Here is a 22531-nt window from a genome sequence, read left to right as displayed (position 1 = left end):
TCTGACCTCAGTGATTTTTGTTGTTCACAGGTTTGTTTTCTCCTTTGAACTTTGAGTATTTTTAGGACAGAAATCTTCTGTCCATTCACCTTCACACCCCAGAACCTAGCAAAAGCCAAGTGCTTGTTGTAGGTGCTCAAAGGTAGTTTTTGAGGAAGGATATTCATGGAGACGATTGTTGTGTTTTAAATATTTGATATGCTTTTGGACTAGATATAGACAGCTCTTAATGTGTCAATCATGATAACAGGTTTCTAACATATGTTGGTTTCCTCACCATCAAAATAAAAATGTTAATCTATGTTATATAACAATTAATGTGTAAGAACAGATAGTTCAAGTGCCAGGGAAAAATCTGGTTAGGAGATTGGCATGTGAATCCAAACACCCTTTTCAAGTGCTTTGAAGAAAAGTGAGGGGTAGTCTTCCTTGATAAAGACCCAGGTTTGGGGTATGTCTTTTTGCCTGAATTTGCTTAGATATAAAAATTGGGGATTGAATTACAGCTCTTCTCTCCTTTTTTTTTTTTTTTTTTTTAAGATTTTACTTATTCATGAGACACACACACAGAGGCGGAGACATAGGCAGAGGGAGAAGCAGGCTCCCCACAGGGAACCCCATCTGGGGCTTGATCCCAGGGCCCCCAGCATCAAGACCTGAGCCAAAGGCAGATGCTCGACCACAGAACCACCCAGGTGCCCCTCTTCTTTAACTCTAAAATTATATGATTCTAGTGGTTCTACTTAACAAGTGTTGAATATTACATATGTTTCTGTATGTGCTCAAATTAGCAGTCCAAGCTACACGGAAAGACCAGCTTTTTGCCGGTGCTGCAAGGCATATTCAGAAGTTCATTTGACTTTGAATAATGAACATGCAAACACATTAAATGATCATTTCCACAACTGTTCTGTTTCTTTAAGAGACCTCGCTTGTTAAGTTGGAAGATCATTGAACCATATGAGGGTCAATAAAAGAATAAAAAGTCACTGGTTAGTGATTTCAGTACAAGGAACTTGATCCTAGTTCACTATCAGTGTCCATATGCTGCTCACAGTCAAAAGGGGAGTGTTGGATCCTCAGCAGCTTGAACTTCCTCAGGATGGTTTCTGGAAGAATAATCAAGCTCCTGGTTTTTGAGCTGCTTGAGTTTGCGGCTTTCTCCACACCCACGCTTGTGATTATGGAACAGTTTGCCTCTGCCTATCAGAGCCTAACAGGTACCCCCGGAAAAACGCATTATTGGCTGATTGTTTCCTGTTCCATTGCCTATGTGGCTTCAGTGACTCTACTGATTTGGGTTCCCATAAAAGTTCTCTTATACAAGAAGTACCGCCTTTACAAAAAAATTAAAGGATGGTAAGTAGAAGGGTTCTAAAGCAGGGAATCTCGGTGATGCTTTCAAAGATACTTTCTCAGGTATTATGTGTAAGGATATTAGCGTAGCATGAATGTACATAAGGTATATGCGTTATGATTAGTGAGAAGTCATTATCGCCATTTCTTTAAATGTGTTATTTTGGTGTCTTCCTTTTTTTTTTTTTTTTTTTTTTAATAGGGGCATTTTTCTGACTGGTAGCAACAAGTTACAGGTGTTCATAAGCTTATAGTGAGCATGAGTCTATGATATTCTGAGTACTAGATGTTGGACCTAATTCCTCTGTTCACTGAACTGCATAAAGTTATCACAGTGAATTTATAGAAATCAGAACTGTAAATTTATAACATAGAATTTTACTTTTGTGTGAAACAAAGTAATGTCTGTTTTAAGATGTTTACATTGCATTGTTTTGCAGGTCTAAAGCATCCTTTGACCCTTAACCAACTGAGATTTTTAAGCACCTGATTTCTTTACTTAGATTTTAAAAAATGATACTTTACTATGTTAGTAAGTTCTTTTTCCCTTGTATGTGGTGGGGGGGGGTTTACTTCAATAATAATTCAGAAATAATTTAAATAAATTAAGATTTAATGTTAATTCAGCAGTAATTTGATGACTGTATCACCTGTATTGACTGAGTACAAATAATGTCTGATACTAATTTATTTTAACTTTTAGATCTGCAGATCATATTTTTACTCATCTGAGAGTTTTTAGTTTTCTTTGCTAAGTTAAACCTTCTTTCATACGAATCTTTTATTTTAAAGTTAAACAACATCAACACATTTGAAAAGCAAGCAGCTGGGAATTTTAACAAGGGCAGGAATGTGAAAATTATAGAGACAGCGGTCTAGTTGTATCAGGAGGGTAAAGAAGAGGAGAACTGAAATGTGGAATTCATGAGCATTCTCTGGTGCCAATTCTAGATATAGCTCCACAAATCTTGCTGGGAGACTTTCAGTTCCTTGAGGGCAAAGATCTAGAAGGGTTTCGGGAATAAACCATTTGGTTGACACTGTGTTTATCGGTGGAGTTTAGGGATTTTCCAAACCTTGCCCCAAAGTCTCATGATTACCTAAGGAGCAGGTTTAGAGCTGAGCTAGGCCCTTCACTCCTCATACCACCAGGAGTTGCTTTGACTGTCCAGGACTCCTTGCTTGACTGGGAGTTTTGAGGGAAGGGTGGAATATCCAAATGACTGTAGGAACCATTGGTTTACTCCCACCCAGGAAGGCACTTCTTGATTTTATTTAATTTTTTCACATTGACTCAAATCCCTAGGACTCTAGTTTCTGAATATCAGTCAGGCAACAAACCTTCCATATCAGTTATTATCATCATCTTAAGTTATAACTGCTTCTTTACTGATCACATATATGCTAAGAGATTTACATGTGGATTTCATTTCCTTTATACCACCTTGTGAATTAGGTATTTTCCTGAATTTTTCATTATTATTCCCAAGAGGAAACATGATTCGAGAGGCTTTGCAACTTCCCTGGTCATTTAACTAGTGAATGAAAGGACCAAACTTTGGACCTCCATCCATTTGACTCCATAATTGGTACTTCTAACCACTCTCCTAAACTGTCTTTGAATGACAAGATCCCAATCTGCTGGGTTTAGTTGAGGGCAAAGAGGAGAATAGTCTTTCATTTCTGTACTCTCCAGTACACATTTTGTTTTACAAATTTGGATCGTGTGCTCCCTTCTGCTAATGAGTCTTGGGCTTTTGCAGTTATAACTTCCAGTGAATTCTTTGGGGAAATACTCTTCTGGCCTTTCATTTTCTTTTGTAGGTGTGGCTGACCTAGGTGTTCTAAATAGACACAGGTTATCTATAATTTCAGCACAACTGTGAAACTATTTCCTCATGGCCTCATTCATGAGCACTGTCATATTGCTATCTCTTACTGGCATAGAAGAGAAGAGTTACCCAGCACTATTCTAGGAGCTTTACACATTCTATACTATTAAATTTAAGCTTTATGACAGTCTGATGAGGTGTATGCCAGTGTTCTCATTTTATAGATAAAGAAGTGGAATCTCAAAGAAGTGATCAACTCTGTCAGGTAATAAAGTTCATAAGTGGTGGAGCTGGGATTTGTAAACCCAGATTGGTCTGAATCTATGCCATTTCCTTTAACTTGTATAATTTTTCCTTTATTTTTTTTCCTATCTTTGAGTGCCAAGTGTATTTTAAGATCAGTGCAACTCTTTTGGTGTCATTAAGATCTATTCTCTCCAATGATGTATATTTGATTGTACATCAAATTGTACACTATATGATTCTCAACATTATATTTATGGATATTTTAATATATGTGGTAATGTAGAGTGTTGATCTTAATTGCTAGATAAAGATGATGCAGAAATAATTGGTATTATAAAAAGTAGGAATTGAAATAATGATTTCTGAAGAATGCTTAAATAGTTGTTTATGCAAAATTTTATAGATCCTTAGCATTCACAGATAGATTGTTGATGAGCCTATTTGAGGACCTCCCTGTAGGTTCATGATGGCATTATTAGCCTCATGAATTTGGTATTCAGGAAAGAATGAGTCATCCAACTAGTAAAGAGTTTGCCCTGGCCATACAGCTGAAAGGTACAGACCTAAGTTGAAATCCCAGTTTTGACAGTGACTGTGAGGACTTCTGTGAGTTATTTAAATTCTTTGAATTTTAATTTTCTCATGAGCATTACAGGGACAACCTAGCTTTTTCACTTGAGTGTTGCTTTAAGAAATGGAATAAGATAATGAGTTCCAAGCATAATGCCTGGCACATAGTATGGATTCAATGAATATTATTGTTATTACCTCAGGCTGAGTTTAGTATTTCCACTTAAAATATGATCTTGTTTAGGAGCACCTAGGTGAATTAGTAGGTTAAGTATCTAACTCTTGATTTCAGCTCAGATCATGATCTCAGGGTTGTGGGACTGAATCTTGTTTTGAACTCTATGCTGAGCGTGGAGCCTTCTTAAGATTCTCTCTCCTCTGCTTCTCCTCACCCCATCCCCCCAATTAAAAACAAAACAAAAAAACAAAACAAAACAAAAAAAAACCCATGATCTTTTTAAATTTTCTGAATGACTCTGAGAAGTGGTAGAGGTAATGATCAAAAATTGATGAATACAATTATATGCCATAAATGATACCCTTTGAATTTGGAAAATCTTGTAGGTCTCTTTATTCTTTGAAAAAATGAAGACCAATATAATAATACCATGAGTATCTTGCAAAGTATTTGATAATACCATGAGTATCTTGCAAAGTATATTTGATAATACCATGAGTATCTTGCAAAGTATCTGTCCATTCATATAGTGCTTTTTGTGGTTTTTTTCCTTACTTAACCTGAATGCCAGTGTTGTGAAATTGACCAAGTGGATATAATTCCTATTTTGTAAGGGAGGGAACAATGCCAAAGAGCTTAAGACATGTACACTAAATCAACAGTAGAATCTGAACTTTAATCCAGTACTCTTTCCTTTACTCTTGTGAAACACTTCATTCTCTTTAGAATGATTGTTTCTTTTTAGGGATGCCTGTCATAATTCATAATAGACTAGGGAGATGATTTAAGGAATGAGGAAAAGCTATTTATATACACACCACATTGTATATCCCAGTAAATAAGAGAGATCCTGGGAATATCAGTGAATGTGTGAAAGCATTGAGCTACAGGGCTAGTCTGCAACTGGAGAGATCGATCTCAATGAAGAGGGCACCTGGGGACAGGATAATAATGGAGGGCGTGTAGGGATTCCCAGAAAGCCTTGGGACCCAGGGATGCATTTCAGGAATTCTCTCCAATCTTTCAGAGTACAATTACCTTAGATTATGACATGTCAGGAATTCCGGGCAATGCCACATTTGAAATACATCAACATTTGGGACTACATTTTGCCTTGCTTAAGTCCTTAACCTATTTTTTTTTTATGATTTTATTTTTTTTATCAGGGAGTGAGAAAGAGGAAGAGAGCATAATCATGGGGAGCAGCAGGCAGAGGGAAAAGCACACTTTCTGCTGAGCAGGGAGCCCAATGTGGGGCTTGATCCCAGGACTCTGGGATCATGACCTGAGCCAAAGGCAGATACCACCCAGGTATCCCAGTGCTTAACCTATTAGACAGGATTTGCTGTTGATTTGTGCTAGTAATAGTAGTAGTAATTGTACTTATAGTAAAATAAAAGAAGTACTTATCAAAAGCTGTTCAATAGTAGCACTATGTACCAAGCATAGTTGTAAACACATTGCCTATATTATTTTAGCTTATTTTCTAACCTTTATATGTGAGAACACTTAGAGCACCCATCTGACAAATGAGGAAACTGGGGCACAGAAGTTCCAAGACCATGCAGCCAGTGAGTGAGCTGTGGAGCCAACACTGACCACAGGATGCTCTGTCCCCAGAGCCTTGTCTCCTGAGCACCTTAATATTCCACAGCAGCACACGCAGGTCACATGCACCATGGTAATAATACTTGGGCATTGCTGGACAGGCTGAATAAACTGAAGGAAGTAGAGCTTGCTCTTTTCAGGACTGGGAAGGTCATTAGTAAGTTACCATGAACTAAACGCTGGTGCTTCACAGTTACTTCTTTCGAGAGCACTCTTGTTTCTTTCAATGTATTTGTCCATCTTCTATTCACTGGCAGTAATTTTGTGATACTTGACTGTAGGCTTTTTCTTTCTTCCCCCATGATATCCAGTATATCAGGAGTATATTTACTTTTGCTTTTCTCTCCCACTTTGAGCAGTAAGTCACCAGATTCCATTAAATCTTCCTCTTTCATCTCTCTTGCATTACCTCTTTGTTCTCCATGACTGTTTTCCTCACCCGAGTTAGGCACTAACTTCCAGGGCCATCATCATACATGGGACATGGCTCCCCAAATTTTCATATATTCAAAACCAAGATCAGATCATTTGTCCTGGTTGTTTTGTTCAAGGAAGCATGAAGAACATTTTATTAACCAATGCTGGGGCTCTGATACCCTAGTTTTTGTGTCTTTATGAAAATAGTCTTCCTTATTTCCATATATGAAAATAAAATCTGCCATCATGAAAATTCCTCCCCATCTTTTCTGTAGACTTCATGTCCTCTGTCCTCCCTTTATATGCTAGTGAATTTGGCCATGTCCAGGAACTCTGCCCAATTACCCCCACTCCCAATTTTCTAGAACCCCCTAGAACCCCCTTTCTTTTTAAGTAGGCTCCATGTCTAACATGTGTAACATGGAGCCCATGGGGCTTGAACTCACGACCCTGAGATCCGACCTGAGCTGAGGTCAAGAATTGGATGCTTAACTGACTGAGCCACCTGGGTGTCCTCCAATTTCCCCCCTTTTATTGCTTTACAAGAACTCTAATTGTCTCATAATATAAAATGCCACTTATATGATGATTCCCAAAATTGTGTCTCCAGGGGTGACTTAGAGGAAAGTGTGTATATTAAAGTTTTTCAAATATTTGAAAGTAGTGACATCACCCTGCCATCTCATGCACACCCCATGGCAGTCTCCTAAATCTTCTGTGGTGTGCAGGTTTCATCAGGTATTCTTGTCCTGTGATTTCTGGACCTTTTGCCCTTTTGGATATTTCCTTGGGATGATGACTGGCTTGTTAATTTTCAGATGATCTCACTGATAACCCTGATGTCCTGTTGATGCAACTCAGCTTCAGCCATTGGTGTGATGTATTGACTTCAACTAGAACTGTGTCACTTTTATAAGGAGTTTCAAAACTGAGGGTGTGACTTCTAGAAAAACTTGCTCTCATTGCAGTTACCTCATCTTGTGCTGAGGCAACTTCCATGGCCTTTAAGTGCTGCAAAGTCAGAGTGTGCCTTATGTATCTTTCCGTCCCGGGAACAGAGTGTAGTTCACATATTTAACAACAGTTTATATGAATGGATAAATGCAGAACTTGACTTATAGTATGAGCTCACTGGGGATAGTGTCAAGTAGAAGTGTTATTTTTTGTTGGGAAGTTAATGACAGATCATGGGAAGTCTTGAAAGACAAGGAAGGAAACTTTGACTTGAAGAGCTAGGTGATAGAGAATGTGTACAAGTTTCTGAGCTTAGAGTGGTTTCCCAAGTTATTATCTGACCTGTTCCACTCACCATACTTTCTCCATGAGAAACCCCAGGGCCATAAGTCTTCCTTCCTGCACAAATACGAATCTTTAGCTTACCATGGCTGAGGTCTTTCTATGTAGGCCTACTCCTGGGGGAGTCTCTTTCTAATTTACTCCAGATGCCCACAGAGCTCTACTGGTAGTGACCTAACTCATCCTTCCATCTGGAACTTACACCACATCCACAGGTCCTTCTCCTTAGGCATTCTACAGCCTTGCACTAGTCTTAGCATGAGTACACCTTCAAAGATGTGTCTGTGGGTTTTTCAACATAAATTTCATTGTATAAATTGCCTAGGATTGCTGTTACAATGTACCACAAACTTGGGAGCTTAAACAGTAGAAAGGTACTGTCTCCTAATTCTGGAGGCCAGAGATCTGAAGTCAAGGTGTTAGTTGATTCTTTCTGAGGGTTGTAAGGGAGAATCTGTCCCAGGCCTTTCTCCCAGCTTCTCACAGTGTGCTGGTACTCTTTAAAGATGCATCACACTGCTTGATCTCTGCCTTCCTCATCATGCAATGTCTTCCAGTGTTTCTTCACATAATCTTCTGTCTATACATTCTCCAAGTTTTCCCTTTTTATAAGGACACCAGCCATGTGAGATTAAGACCCACCCTAATGACCTCATTTTAACTTATTACCTCTGGAAAGACCCTATTTCCAGATTAGGTAACATTGTAAGGTACCAGGAGTTGGAACTTCAACATATCTTTTGGGGGGAACACAATTTAACCCACAACCCTTAGTAATAAATTATAAAAATATATTAGCAGTAAAGATTTTCAAATATAAATTATCATTATTTCTGGTTACATAAAACACAGAACTTGGATTAGGAACAGGTTACATCTTTATTTTTACTAACCTCTCTAAAATTGAAAGGTATAATTTTGAAGGTTGGTAACAAACCACAAGTACTATTACCAGAATCTGTAATTTCATTACATAGGTCTTTTCATATCACATTACTTCATTCTATGGTTTATGATCTTCACCACCTTGAAATTATGAGTAATTTCAGTTTCCACTAGATCTTGGGTACTCCAAAGAAAATAAGAAGAAAATGTGTTCATAGATAGGCACATGTATTACTATATCAGAATTTTTAAAAATTGGGATAACTGAATTTCAATATAATTGCTTTGTTTTTAAAAATTATATTTTGAGAAACATCCATAGGATTTATAAAATTCTCAGAAGTTTCACTGCACAAAAAAAGTACTAGAATGTTGTTCTAGCCAGTGGAGATAACATAGTGAAACCACTCAGATAAGTTTCCTGCTCCCACGGAACTTGGTTTGTGGATTGGCAACAAGGAATGTGTAAAGAGTAAACAAGAAATAATCAGCAGAATTTCAGATAGTCATAAGGCTGTGACTATATACAATTTGGATGGCAATGGGTGTCAGACACAGAAGATCCAGGAATAGAGAGCCCCCGGCAAAGGGAGTAGCCAATGTACAACTTGAAGGTGGGGCAAGCTTGCTGTGATCATGAAATAAATGGAAGGTCAGTATGGCTGGAGTAAAAACAATTTTTGAGAGAGAGAAAAGTCATTCTAAATGAGAAAGAGAGTAGGAGGAAGAAGAGAAACCATGTATAGAACATGTAGCCTAGGGTAATAGGTTTCAATTTTATTCTAGTTACATTTTTCACATATTGGATATTTTTAAAAATATATAAAATACACACGTGTATATTTTATGAAAAATACACATAAAGTTTATCATCATAATCATTTGTAACTGTACAGATCAGTGGCATTCAGAACATTCACAGTCTCTGCCTCTCTCATGAGTCAATAAATAAATAAATCTTTAAAAAAATAAAAAACACTGTTGTGCCATCACCACTATCAATCCACAGAACTCTTCGTCTTCTAAAACTGAAGCTTCATCTCCACAAAACACTAACTCTCCATTCACCCCACCCCCATCATTGGAGATTTTTGAGCAGGGCAGTGATATGTTTTTCATTTTAAAGATATAACAGTTTGCTCTATGGAGAAAACGTTGCTAGGCAAGAATAGAAGTACTAACAGGAAATCGGTTAGGAAGTCAGATGAGAGATGATAGCAGATGAGCTACAGTGTTAACAAAGGATGGAATGGAAATGTATTTTCAGTAAATCTACTTGCAGTCAACCAGACAGCGTTTGATGATAATCAGAACAAGTATGGAGAAGGATGTGGAGTCTTTTTCAGGCCTGTTAAATCTGAGTGGCCTGTTAGACATCCCAGTGGAGGTACCAAATAGAATTGGGCATACAAGCCCAGAGCTCAGGAATATATAATATTATATATATAATACATATATATATATATATATACATGTCATAAAAATATTATATTTGGAAGTCATGGGTAAGTGGGTGGTATTTAGGCCATAGGATTGGCTGAGATAATTGAGGGAGAAAATATACACAAAGAAGAAGAGCAGAAGTAAGCCTGGGGCACTCTCTGTTGTTGAACACAGGCTGAGAAGAGGATTCTGTGAAGGCTCTAGCCAGTTTTAGAGAGCTGGGTGCTAGAAGATCCTGGATCTGGGATCAGGAAAGGAAGCAAAGCTACTCCTTAAGAACCTCATTGTACCTCTGAGTCTTACTAGGAAAGAGGTCTGTCCTACCTCATAATTTACATCTATATCCTGAACATCTAAGACCAGGCTGGCATAAATGGGACCAAGGAAAATCTGTAGTTATTTGAAAGAGTTCAATACTTTTTGTACTTAGAAACACATTATCATATAAATATAATTAGTAAAATGTATATTTAAGGAAAGAGAAAGTATTTCATTATACAGAAGCTTTGAATATATTTTATCTTCCCATAAATTAACTATGGTAAGTGTATATTTTAATTCTTTCTGTCATAAGACATTTTATGTATTATATATGCATTATATCTCAATAACTATTTGATTAATCATGCAAAGTTTAAGAAGTGGTCCAAAAACATGTGTGAAATATATATGCATACATATATCTGTGATTTTTTAAAAAAGATTTTATTTATTCATGGGGAGCCCAATGAGGACTCAATCCCAGGACCCCGGGATCACAATCTGAGCCAAAGGCAGACATTCAACCACTGAGCTACCCAGGCATCACTATATGTGATTTTATATATATGTGACATACATAAAATTTTATATTTTTGTATGTATATTTTCTATATATGTGATATATATAACTTTTATATATCATATATATATATATATATAATTTTTTTGGTTCAAGTAAGAAATATCCAAATGTTTTCACTTGAAGTCATTCTTGATATATGATTTGTAAATGTCTTTTTTGAAAAAACAATTTTAGAGATAGGGTATAATATACCTTAATAAAGTCATGTTCTTTTTTCTAGTTGGTCATCAGAGCTAGAACTTTGGGGCAAGATTCCAAATAATGAATAATGAAAATGTTGAATGTCTCTTGTCTTGCACTGAGATGCTCTTAGAAATCCATAGTTTGCTAGTTATTTGGAAATGTTTCACCCCTTTGTTCTAGAAAATATTCCGGTTATTGCATGTGTTGCCCTTTGCCATACTCAAACATTTGGGAAATGGAAATAGGGAAGCAGTTGTTTCTTAGAAAAACTATAGATGAATGGAACAGGAACTGCAAAATTAGCAAAATGTAACAGGAACTGTTGCTCTTGTACATTATTGCTTTTGCTTATTTTTTCTCCTTTGCTAGGAGACCTGTTATGGTGATGTGTGTTGTATTCACTACACTTCCCAGCTTCAGCTTTTCTATCGCAGTTACTGAGGTATGGAATTTTTATTTCTTCCAAGATTTTGAGATTTTGAAATTTCCCTTGTTACTGAATTTTGATAGAATAATATGCCTGAAAATTCTCTTAAAGTTTATTTTATTTAGGCTTCTTCCAAGTTACATTGTATATATTTAAAGTCCTAAAATCATCATTACCTCTGAGATTGTGAAGGAAGGTCTAGCAGCTAATTAAACAAACAAACAAACAAAACCCTTCTGTGTTTGTGTATGAGAGACAGGAACATTAATTTCAAAATAATAAAAAAGGAATCTGAAAGCAGATCCACCTTTATTTCTTTTAACTAGATGTCTTTTAAACTAGTGTCCTCAGTTCTAAACAATATCCAAAGGAAGAACTACTCACATTACAAGACCTTTGATAATATATCCATTGGCGAAGGATTTGTACATCATATTTATGTGAAAGTAAATATGACTATATTTTGACTAAATGCAGCTTCAAAAGGACTCTGGTAGATGGGCATCTATAGGGCTTGGTTCTCAGCATTCAGTAGATTGTATATCTACCTCACATACACAACTCCTATGGATTGAGGGTCTAACTCCCTTATGTGAGAGGCTGGTTCAAAGCTGCCTTCCAGGAACTGTGGTGTTCCAGAGGGTTTTCAGTTCATTTTTCCCAAATATTATAGGCAAAATTTCCAGGTTGTGAGAAGTTTAGGTTAGAAGAATAATGCCCTATTAACCTTATTAATTTACATGATGCTATGAAAAATATAATTTTCACTTCTCCAAAGTGAACAACTTAAATTCTTTTATATTTCATAGATGAAATATGTTGAGTAGATACTTATCAAGTGCATATTACATCCCAGGCACTGTGTTAGGTACTGGGATAGAACACTCAGAAAATTTGACAGAGCCTCTGGCCTTCAGTAATTATTAATAGTAGAGAGAAAAATAATAGGCAATTAGAATAGTTCTGATAGGCATTATGAGAGAAGTGAGTACTGGGTAGTGTATGATATCATTAGAAATACATGGTTGGGGATCCCTGGGTGGCGCAGCGGTTTGGCGCGGGCCTTTGGCCCAGGGCGCGATCCTGGAGACCCGGGATCAAATCCCACGTCGGGCTCCCGGTGCATGGAGCCTGCTTCTCCCTCTGCCTATGTCTCTGCCCCCTTCTCTCTCTCTCTGTGACTATCATAAATAAATAAAAATTTAAAAAAATAGAAATACATGGTCATTAGAATATATCTTAGATGCTACATTAGGACAATGTATGAATGTGTTAGAGTGACCTCAGAAGAGCTCCACAAATGTACTTTGCATCAAACAGCAATATGTGAATATTCTTATCTAGATTTATCATTTCTTCCTCCCTCCTCCCCAAAGACTTTGTAAAGCACTTGAGAGGTTCCCAAGACCTTTAAAAATTCAGTTTACAACATTTTAAGGAAAGCTATTATCATAAAATGATTGTATATTTGTAGTTTTGATTGCCCTTTTTGCTTATTTTCTATTATGCTCTTACCCACTGTTGCATTTTTCCTTCTTTCATTTAATTTTTCTCTGAAGTATAACACACAAATAGAAATGTGTATAAAACATAAGATATACACTATTAATGGATATCACAAAGTGAACCCCTGTGTAAACACTACTCAGGTCGAAAAGTAAAACTTTGCCAGCTCCCTAAATGCAACCCCCATGTTTTTTGCAATGACCACCTTTCCGTCCTCCTCAAGTTACATTGTATATATTTAAAGTCCTAAGATCATCATTACCTCTGAGATTGTGAAGGAAGGTCTAGCAGCTAATTAAACAAACAAACAAACCCTTCTGTGTTTGTGTATGAGAGACAGGAACATTAATTTCAAAAATAAAAAAGCAGGAATCTGAAAGCAGATCCACCTTTATTTCTTTTAACTAGATGTCTTTTAAACTAGTGTCCTCAGTTCTATCCAATATCCAAAGGTAATTTCTACCTTAACTTCTAATGCCACAGATTGGTTTCTCTGTTTTTGAATCTTTTTAAAGGGAAAGACAATTATATATCTGCCACTTATCTATTGTATATCTAATTATCTACCTAATATGTGTCAGGCTTCTTTTATTCAAAAGTGTGACTCATACAACCATAGTCCATTCGTTTTCATTCTGTAGAATATTTCATTTTGTGAATATGTTAGTTTATCATTTCTGCTTTTGATGCCTCCATTCAGTTGTTCTGATTTTGGTTAGTACAAATAATGCTGCTGTGAATGTCTTTGAGTATGTCTACTGATGCACATATGCAAGAATTTTATTTGGTTAAATATGCAGGAGTATTAATTGATGGGTCTTAATATATTCAAATGTTAAACTGTAGTAGAAAATGCCAGTTTTCCAAAGAGATTCTACTAATTTAGACTTAACACTGGCAGAGAATGAGCATGCCTATTGGTCTATATCCTCACTAACCTTACCTTGTAAGTCTTTGAGCCCTTCTGGTGGGTATATTCTTGAATCTCATTGTAGTTTTATATTGCATTTCCCCAATAACTAATTGAGCATATTCTTACGTTTTCCTATTGTGTCACTTACCTTTAGAATTTATTCAGAAGTTATATATAAATATATATATATATATTCTCATTTCAAGCTCTTTGTTGATTATATGTATTGCAAATATAGTCACACTCTGTGATTTATTACTTTTCATGCTATTTTTGGATAAATAGTTGTTCATTTAAAAACAGCCCAATTTATCAGTTTCTTTTCTTCATAGATAGTAATTTTGATAACTTGAGAATCTTATGTCATACTGTGACTGAACCTCAAAGACCGGAAGATTTCCTCCTATACTTTATTTTGGAGCCTGTCTTGTTTTACATTCTCTTTTAGATTCACAATCCATTTGAAACTACTTTTTGCATATATTGTGCAGTCGGGAGTTCATTTTTCCTCCAATCAATGTCTAATGGATAGAGCACTATTTGTTAAAAAAGTCTGTCTTTCCACATTTCTCTGCAGTGCTACTTTTGTTACAAATCACATGTGTGTGTGTCTATTTGATATATATGTGGGTGTGTGTGATATATATATGAATATACACACACATCTATTTCAAGACTTCTGTTTTGTCCACTGCCTGCTTTTATATACCTATGCCAACACCACACTGAATTCTTACAGCTTTATAATAGCTCTTTATATCCAAAAGAGTAAATCTTTATATCTTTTTTGTTTAAATGTCTTGCTGTTTGTATTTCTATGTGGATTTTGGAATCAGCTTATCATTTTCTGCAAAAACTTTGAATTTTGATTGAGGTTGCGTTGAATGGTATCATTTTTTAAAAATGTCATTTTCCCTTTATGGGTATTTAGAAATAATTTATCCATTTGGGGGAGGTTTTACCCATGTACAATTATGTAGTCTATGAATAATGATACATATTTCTTTTCTTTCCAATACTTACAGTGTTTATTTCTTTCTCTTGCCTCATTACACTGATTAGGACCCTCTAGTACAATGTTGAATAGACTTGGTCATGGTGGCACCTTGTCTTCTTCCTGGTCTCAGAGGGAAAACTCTCAACATATCACCACTAATATGATGTTTGCTATAGGTTTTTTTTGGTAGATACCTTAATCAGATGAAGGCAGTGTCCCAAAAGTTGGCTGGATTTACCAGGACTCTCCCTTCTTGGACGACACTGAACTCCATCCAACATCTATGCCCCTAATTCTTTGACCTTGGGACTTCCAAAGGCTCTGCTTAGCAGTACAGTTGGAGGAAATTACCCATCCCATCATTACCAGGAGCCTGCTGTTATATTTATGCCTGTATTTACCAAGTTTTATGGGGTTGAACACCTGAAAAGCTGTAAATCGAACTTCTAGTCTTTTAGGAAATATCTTTATAATTAATTTAGTGCTGCTTCAGACTATTAAAAAGAATTTTAAACAAAGAAAGTATGAAAATGTAATCTTTCCAAATGGTTTTCTGAAAACAGGTTAAAAAAAATAATGGTCCTGCGTCTCCCTTACCTGAAACATTACCTGACCTGCCAGTTTCTCTGGTTCTGACTTCCTTGATTGTGGTTGATATTATCGAAAAACTCAGGATATATCCTCTTAGAGGGCAGCAAAAGAGTAAGTATTCTTTTAAATATAAATATCTTTAGGAGTTTGACAGATTATTTGTATTTTGGTAGTACTGATAAAGAATAAACTTACAAATATTTAATATGAAAAATTTTGTTTACTCTAGTGAGAAAATTATCTAGGTAAATTATTATAGATTTATATTTTTTAGGAACTCTCCTAAAACCTTAAGTTTAGGTAAATAAGTAGCTTAATTTGGGACACCTTTGTGGGTTTTTTTGTTTTGTTTTGCTTTTTTGTGGGTGGACATCTTTGATACAGAAATCAATGTGACTACTGCAATTATGTCCTAGAGAATTATGTGTTTTTAATTGTGGATTGTCAAAAAGCTAAATATCACACTAACAAAATCAAGATATACTGCAAAAAAGATCAATCAAACCTAATTTAGGTTGGCCTTTAAAAAAAAGGTATTTTGCTAATTGAATATTATGTTTGTTCTTAAATTTTCTCAACTTTCAGTTAATTTTGTGTGATAATATCTGTGTTTAATTTATAAGTGTATGCTCTAGTTCTTATATGGCTAAGATTTTATATTTGGAGTGGGTAAGTTTTGTCTATTCACTTCCTGCCTGGTAGGGTGGTTGGGTTAAATTGAGTGAGTCACTAGGGAATTTTTTAGAGTAATAGGGATGACTACTACAGCCAGGAAGGAAAAGACCAGAGAATCATTTATGGCACATGAGCCACCAGCCTTCCAGGAATTGAGAAATTAAACTGAGTTGGGAGGCCATCAGGAAATCTGAGACTCTGAGCTTCATGTTCTGTACTTTGTCCTTGGTAGGAGATGATGGTTGTTAGTTTAACATAACATAGGGTATGATAAGGTAGGTAAGATGGTAGCTAGTGGCCATCTGTTGAGGAAAAGGTATCCTTAAGTTACCTCTGCCCTCCAGAGTCAAGTGTATTTGTCTGAATCTGATGGGATTTGGAATTTGGGAATTGTCTGAATTGTCATATCCTTTGCTACTTCTCTAGACTCCTGATGCAAACCTATTTTGAAATTGGATTGTTTTTAATAATGCTATAACTTCCATTCTAATGTGGACTTTCTGTTTAAGCTCTTAGTGAAAGTTCTCTTTCTAAAAAACGTATGGGCATTTTTGGAAATAAATTATTGGCATTTTATATTTTAAGTGATGAGTTGGATTGTTAAAGGGGAATTTTCCCTGTATCCAGTAATTACACTGAGAATTGAAATGAGAAAACTCCAAAGAAGTCAGTCTTGGAGACAACACTTGATAACATATTGCACAACTGCTTTTTCTTGTTTGAAGACCCTTCTTCTTGAGCTCTTGTCTGACCAACCTTGGGAGGGTTAATGTCTGGTTTAATAGCTCCACCATTTAACAAAATCATGCTTTAAAAAACAAGCATTCACTCAAAATACCTTTGCAAATATGAATATATGTTAATTTAACTGTTATGCAAGCTTTTGAACTCAAATAGTCCGCCATACGCATTCCGACATGCATACTAATAAAATAAATTATGTGAATTTTGAATTTATGGGGAATTCTCATTTATTCTCTGGAATTTAATACATAAATTCATAAACATAGAAGTTGTAATTCATAAATCTGAACATAAGCCGGTATGCTAAAATATGCTGTCACTGCATGTGGCACTTCAGAATCCAAGAGGTAGGGTAGGGGTGGGTGGTGAACAAGCTTTAGAAACATTTGGCTTCCTTTGGAAAATGTTTGGGAAAGGGAGTATATTCTGTTCTGTGCTTTATTCAGAGAGTTTGAAATACCTACCCATCTATGAGCTTGTAGCAGTTATGACCTTATGTGAGATGAAAATAAAATAATCTACAACGCTTTCTGGACACTTTCATGCCATCTCAACCATCTCAATTACAAGCTAGAAAAGCTTGATCTTTGTGTAGCTTTTCCTTTTCTATAATTTTAAATAAAAGTTATTCAATATAGAAAAATATGCTTATGCTTAAAGCAGTCTTCACTGAATCAAGGAGTCCATTCTGCTAACTTTCCATTACCAGTTGAAATATCTCAGTATCAAGTGATTATCAGGTCACAACATCCAGGCTCATCATTTCACATATCCTGAGCCTCACATGGGAATATTTTTTGATACACAGATCTTTGAGGCACAGCTGTCTCACAGATGTATGCCATACCTAATAATGTCAGTCCCAGTCATGGGATCAAATAATAAGTATACAGCCTGAATGTCCCCAGCTCTTACTAGGATGAGGGTACAGATGAGCACACTTTGATATTTCTATTTGAATTTTACTAGCTCAATCCCAACCAATGAATGACTAGACATCCATTCCCCTTCTTCCATATTGTTCCCTTTCCCATTTTTTAAGCCAGACCGAAGGTGAGTCTCTTGTAGTCTCATTTGTTGGTCCAGACTGCTAAATATTCCATTGTTCCTGCTTTTTTTCAGTTATCATGGACAAACAACTTGTCATGCTATTTTTCCACCACTCTTGACTGACTCTGCTCTAAATGCTTTTAGTGCTGCTATTACTTGCCTCTGGGATATTATTTGATGTTCCGCTGATGCTTTAGACTGATTGCTTTTCTTTTGACAGTTGGAAGACTGACTTCCTTCACTGAGTTCTACTTGTTTAGAGACATTCCAAACAGAGCAATAGATTTTCATTTGGGAACACAAGTCTTTTATGCCCAGAATGTATAAGTACCAAGAGATTGGCTGTGATTTAACAACTTCAAGTAATGGTCATTCCACTCCACTGGAAACCATCATTTCCCCTCCTATCACTAGATCTTGTGGCTGATTCTGGTAGAGCCAGATTCCTTTTCTTGAGGTAGTTTTTTTCCATGGGATCTCATAGTTTCTCCTTTATCAGTTTTACTTGTATTTTCTGAACCCCAAATCATGGTCACCCTTAGATTCTCTTTGCCCCCATGTAGATTCCTTAACCTCCATAAAAGCCAGCAATGCAAACAGACACACAAAGAAGTCTGTGGTTAGGATGCATATTTTCAGTTCTACCTGCAAGGACTCATTTGAATAGTATAATCCTAGCTCAGGCACTGTGTTACATGAGGAATAATAGAGTGTCATAGTTAAAGTACTATGCGGTGACATGTGAAGGAGTACTTCATTTAATGTAGGGTTTTGGAAATCAGAAAAAAACTAAAGGGAATATCTGGGATTTGTAGGAATTCAAGCAGGCATAGTGAGGAAAGTTTTCTACATAGAAGGAAGATTGGGTCTCAAGAAAGTCAGGTATACATGTAATACACAGGCAAAAATAACCAGTTGAATTTCACTCCCTAAATGGAAAACCTATTGCTGGAATGAAAGTTGTCTTCTTAAAACTAGCTACTGTTTGATTCTCAAATAATCCATTTGGAAACCTGTACAACATTGCTTATCAGGGGCTGTGGGCAGAAAGGGTGGCTTAACTGGAGTCATTGGTTGCCCCAAATCCCACTTGAACCAAATCAATACAACTTTTGTTTGTTTAGGAGTTGATATTTTATGTAAGATTTCATTTGGAAAGAAAATGGTTTTCCTGCAAAATGTCTGTTAACCATTAACCTCAGACCTCATTTAGATTCTAAGGCAATACCATAACTCAGGTGGCCAGTTCTCTACCTCTCCAGCCCATGGATCTCTGGGCATCATGGCACTGAACCACCAAAGGACAAAGTGCATCCTTATCCAATATCTTGTGACTGCTGTTGCTCTGGGATAGGATACAATACAATACTATACAACATACTAAAATCCACTACAATATAGCATTGCTGGGTGAGCAGGTCCATCCCACCAGAGCATACATAGGTTTCGAGGCCCAACACATATAAAAAACAGATGCATTTTTTGAACATTCTACTTCAAATTGTTTTATTTCCAATGTTTTCCCAAAATAATACATATTAATTTTAAAAGATCGTCAAATAAACATAAACAAAAAAGAAGAAAATGGGGGACACCTGGGTGGCTCAGTGGTTGAGTGTCTGCCTTCGGCTCAGGGCATGATCCCGGAGTTCCAGGATCAAGTGCCGCACTGGGTTCCCCTTCGGGATCCTGCTTCTCCTTCTGCCTATGTCTCTGCTTCTCTCTCTCTTAGTGTCTGTCATGAATAAATAAATAAAATCTTTTTTTAAAAAAAAGAAGAAAATGGAAGTCAACCATGATCCTGTAGACTAGAGATTTATAACTGATAAGAACATCTTCATGGACGTTTTTCATTTAAGGAAACCTATTTTGCATCTTTTTTCTTAACAATATGTGGTGGGTATCATTCTTATTATTGTATCTTCTTCAGCTACATAGTTTTGATTGGTTGAATAATATCCATTATATTAATGAACCCCAACATATTTTAACTGTGATTAACTAACTCCTGTTGTTGGATGACTAGATTATTTTCTAGTTTTTAACTACTAAAAACACTATTGTTATGACTGTTATTCAGAAGTAAAAAGGGTTGCAGGAAAAAGCAAAAAGCAAAAGGATGTGGTGAGAATGAGCAGGGTGACATGGTTGGAGTTAAGCAGGGGAGGCAAGCCATGTGTGGAGAGTGCACATGCATTGATGGCGCAGGTGATCAGTGTCTGGAGGACCCTGGCTGTATATGAGAGTTAGAAGCCACTTGTAGGTGACTGGCCAAGCAGTGGCTGGGGACAGAGAGAGTTAACTGCCACTGGATCACAGCCGAATGATATCAGGAGGATGACCACAGAGTGTCCTCAGAAGACCCTGAGCATCTGCACATGCCCAGACTCCTTGGCAATGACACTTGCCAGAGAAAATGGGACTATTATGGACTGGCTGCACATGCAGACAAATACACAGGGGGTCGTTTGTAGGGGATTGTACCAACGGGATAGCAAGATGGTTTGGCTGCATTAGGGATATCTGCACAGTCAGAGACGGCTTGCTAGAGGTGAGATCAACAGGCTATTTGAGTGGAGAACATCAGAGCTCTGCAGAGGAGGTGGTTTCCACTGTCACATCAGTAAGAAGTGCCAGGTACGATGTTGGCAGTGTAAGGTTTTCAAATAAATCTGCTCTCAGTGGACCTAGTCCAGTTCCTACTGTGTAGACTCTTTAATACCCAGAGATTGGGGCCAAGGGCTGCAGGATCTCAGAAGTATAGACGATTACTTTTTTAGGTTAAATGCCTAGAAGAACAGTTTCTGTCTCAAAGTATATACGAGGTTTTAAGGTTTTTGATGTGTCAGTAAATCAAATGGCCCCCTCCAATGAATGCCCTAATTTACCATCTAAACAGTAGTGTAAGGAAACACCTATCTCTCCTCAACCCTGTAACTTCAGGTAACGTATTCCTTTTCATCTTTGCCAGTTTCATTGGTGAAAATAGTATCTTATTATTTTAATAATGTGCTTAAGGCAGTAGTTGTGTTGTGCATTTTCTCATAAGTTTCTTGGCTAATTGTATTTTTTTTAAATCATATATTTATGTTCTCGATTTGTTTTTCTGTTGCTATGTCCATTCTTTTGTTGTTGTTTACTACTGATTCATGAGTTCTGTAAATAGTAAGGACATTAAACTTTGCCTGTCAGAAATATATATTACAGAGTTATTTGCCTTCTAATTTTACTATAGTGTTTTTGATATAGGAATTTTCTAACTGTGACATAATACAATCTGTAAATATTTCCTCTCTGGACTCTGTCTACAGTGTTATGCTTTAAAAATTTTTTTTTCACTCCACTCCAATGTGATATAAATATTCACTAATTATTTTCTCAAAAGTTTTGTACATATAAATGTTTCTTGAAGGGGCACCTGGGTGGCTCAGAGTTGAGCGTATACCTTTGGCTCAGGGCATGATCCCGGGGTCCTGGGATTGAGTCTCCCCTGCAGGGAGCCTGCTTCTCCCTCTACCTATGTCTTTGCCTCTCTCTCCATGTCTCTCATGAATAAATAAATAAAATCTTAAAAAAATATATTTCCTGAAGAGAAGAAGTTGGAATCTCTGTAGGGTATAAACTCACTAATTATAGGTAACCAATAGATCAGAAATGATAATTACTATATTTATTTACTTGATCTTATACAGCTTTTTTTTTTTTAAAGGGATTTTTATTTACTTATGAGAAAGAGAAAAAGAGCACCCAAGCAGGGCAGAGGCAGAGAGAAAAGCAGACTCCCCATTGAGCAGGAAGCCCAGTGCAGGGCTCAATCACAGGACCCCAGGATCAGGACCTGACCCATAAGGCAAACACTTAACTGACTGAGCCACGCAGGCGCCCCGAGGCAAAGCTTTTAGACTCCTGCCTCTATTGTATTTCTGTCCATTTCTCCTGGTATTTCCAACATTTAAAAAAAGGACTTAATAGAGCGCTTTAAAAATGTGTCAGTCACAGCAACCCCCGATATAGTGAATCAGGATCTCTGAGGATATATTTAAATTTTTATTTTTATTTTTTTTTTAAGATTTTATTTATTTATTCATAGAGACAAAGAGAGAGAGAGAAAGGCAGAGACACAGGCAGAGGGAGAAGCAGGCACCATACAGAGAGCCCGACGTGGGACTCGATCCCGGGCCTCCAGGATCACGCCCTGGGCTGCAGGCGGCGCTAAACCGCTGCACCACCGGGGCTGCCCCTATATTTAAATTTTTAAAAACAAAACCTCACTGGATTCTGATTTGTATCCCTAATTAAGAGCAGTCATTCTCACTTCTGACTGCACATTCAGAACACCTAAGGGACTTGAAGTTTTTTTGACTCCCAGACTTAACCCTAGATAAGTAAATCATCATTTTGGTGGAGGATAGGACCAGGCACAAGTAATTTTTAAAGCCCCCTAGGTGATTTACACTTGTGAATGCGTTTCAAGGGGATGCACAGAAAGCAAGCAGGGGCAGTTTACACCTATTAAAACCCCAGTGCATTTGTGAAATAGAAAGCAAAGTTACCTGTAGAGAGCACTGGGGATGGATGGAAGGGAGAGAATCTGTAACAGGATGGGTAAGGTTTGGAATAACTGCTGAGGGTCAAAGGAAAGGAGATGGATGCATGAGAGATGCATAGGGTTTGGTCTAGAATGGAAACCAGGAATTTGTCCTGGGACCAATCAAGATTATGAGCCCTTACTTCAACGATACTGAGAAATCTGGGCATTGATTGTAGAAA

General features: G+C 36.9%; 1 protein-coding gene across 2 annotated transcripts in view; it reads left to right on the top strand.

Moving 5' to 3' along the window:
* TMEM236 (transmembrane protein 236) overlaps positions 1–22531 on the top strand; it is a 38109-nt gene that overhangs the window by 4453 nt on the left and 11125 nt on the right. Inside the window, exons 1-3 of one of the 2 annotated variants that reach the window (XM_077897048.1) lie at positions 762–1359; positions 11228–11300; positions 15265–15403. In XM_077897048.1, coding sequence (XP_077753174.1) covers positions 1103–1359; positions 11228–11300; positions 15265–15403 — 469 coding nt within the window. In that variant the 5' untranslated portion in view covers positions 762–1102. Of the gene's footprint in view, positions 1–761; positions 1360–11227; positions 11301–15264; positions 15404–22531 lie in introns of those variants that run through there. The other variant, XM_077897050.1, reaches the window with a different exon arrangement.

Source organism: Canis aureus, chromosome 5 (assembly GCF_053574225.1).
Source record: "Canis aureus isolate CA01 chromosome 5, VMU_Caureus_v.1.0, whole genome shotgun sequence".
In the NCBI taxonomy this organism is placed as follows: Eukaryota; Metazoa; Chordata; class Mammalia; order Carnivora; family Canidae; genus Canis; species Canis aureus.
Note: the sequence above shows the minus strand (reverse complement) of the source record. Positions and strands in the feature narration are given on the sequence as shown.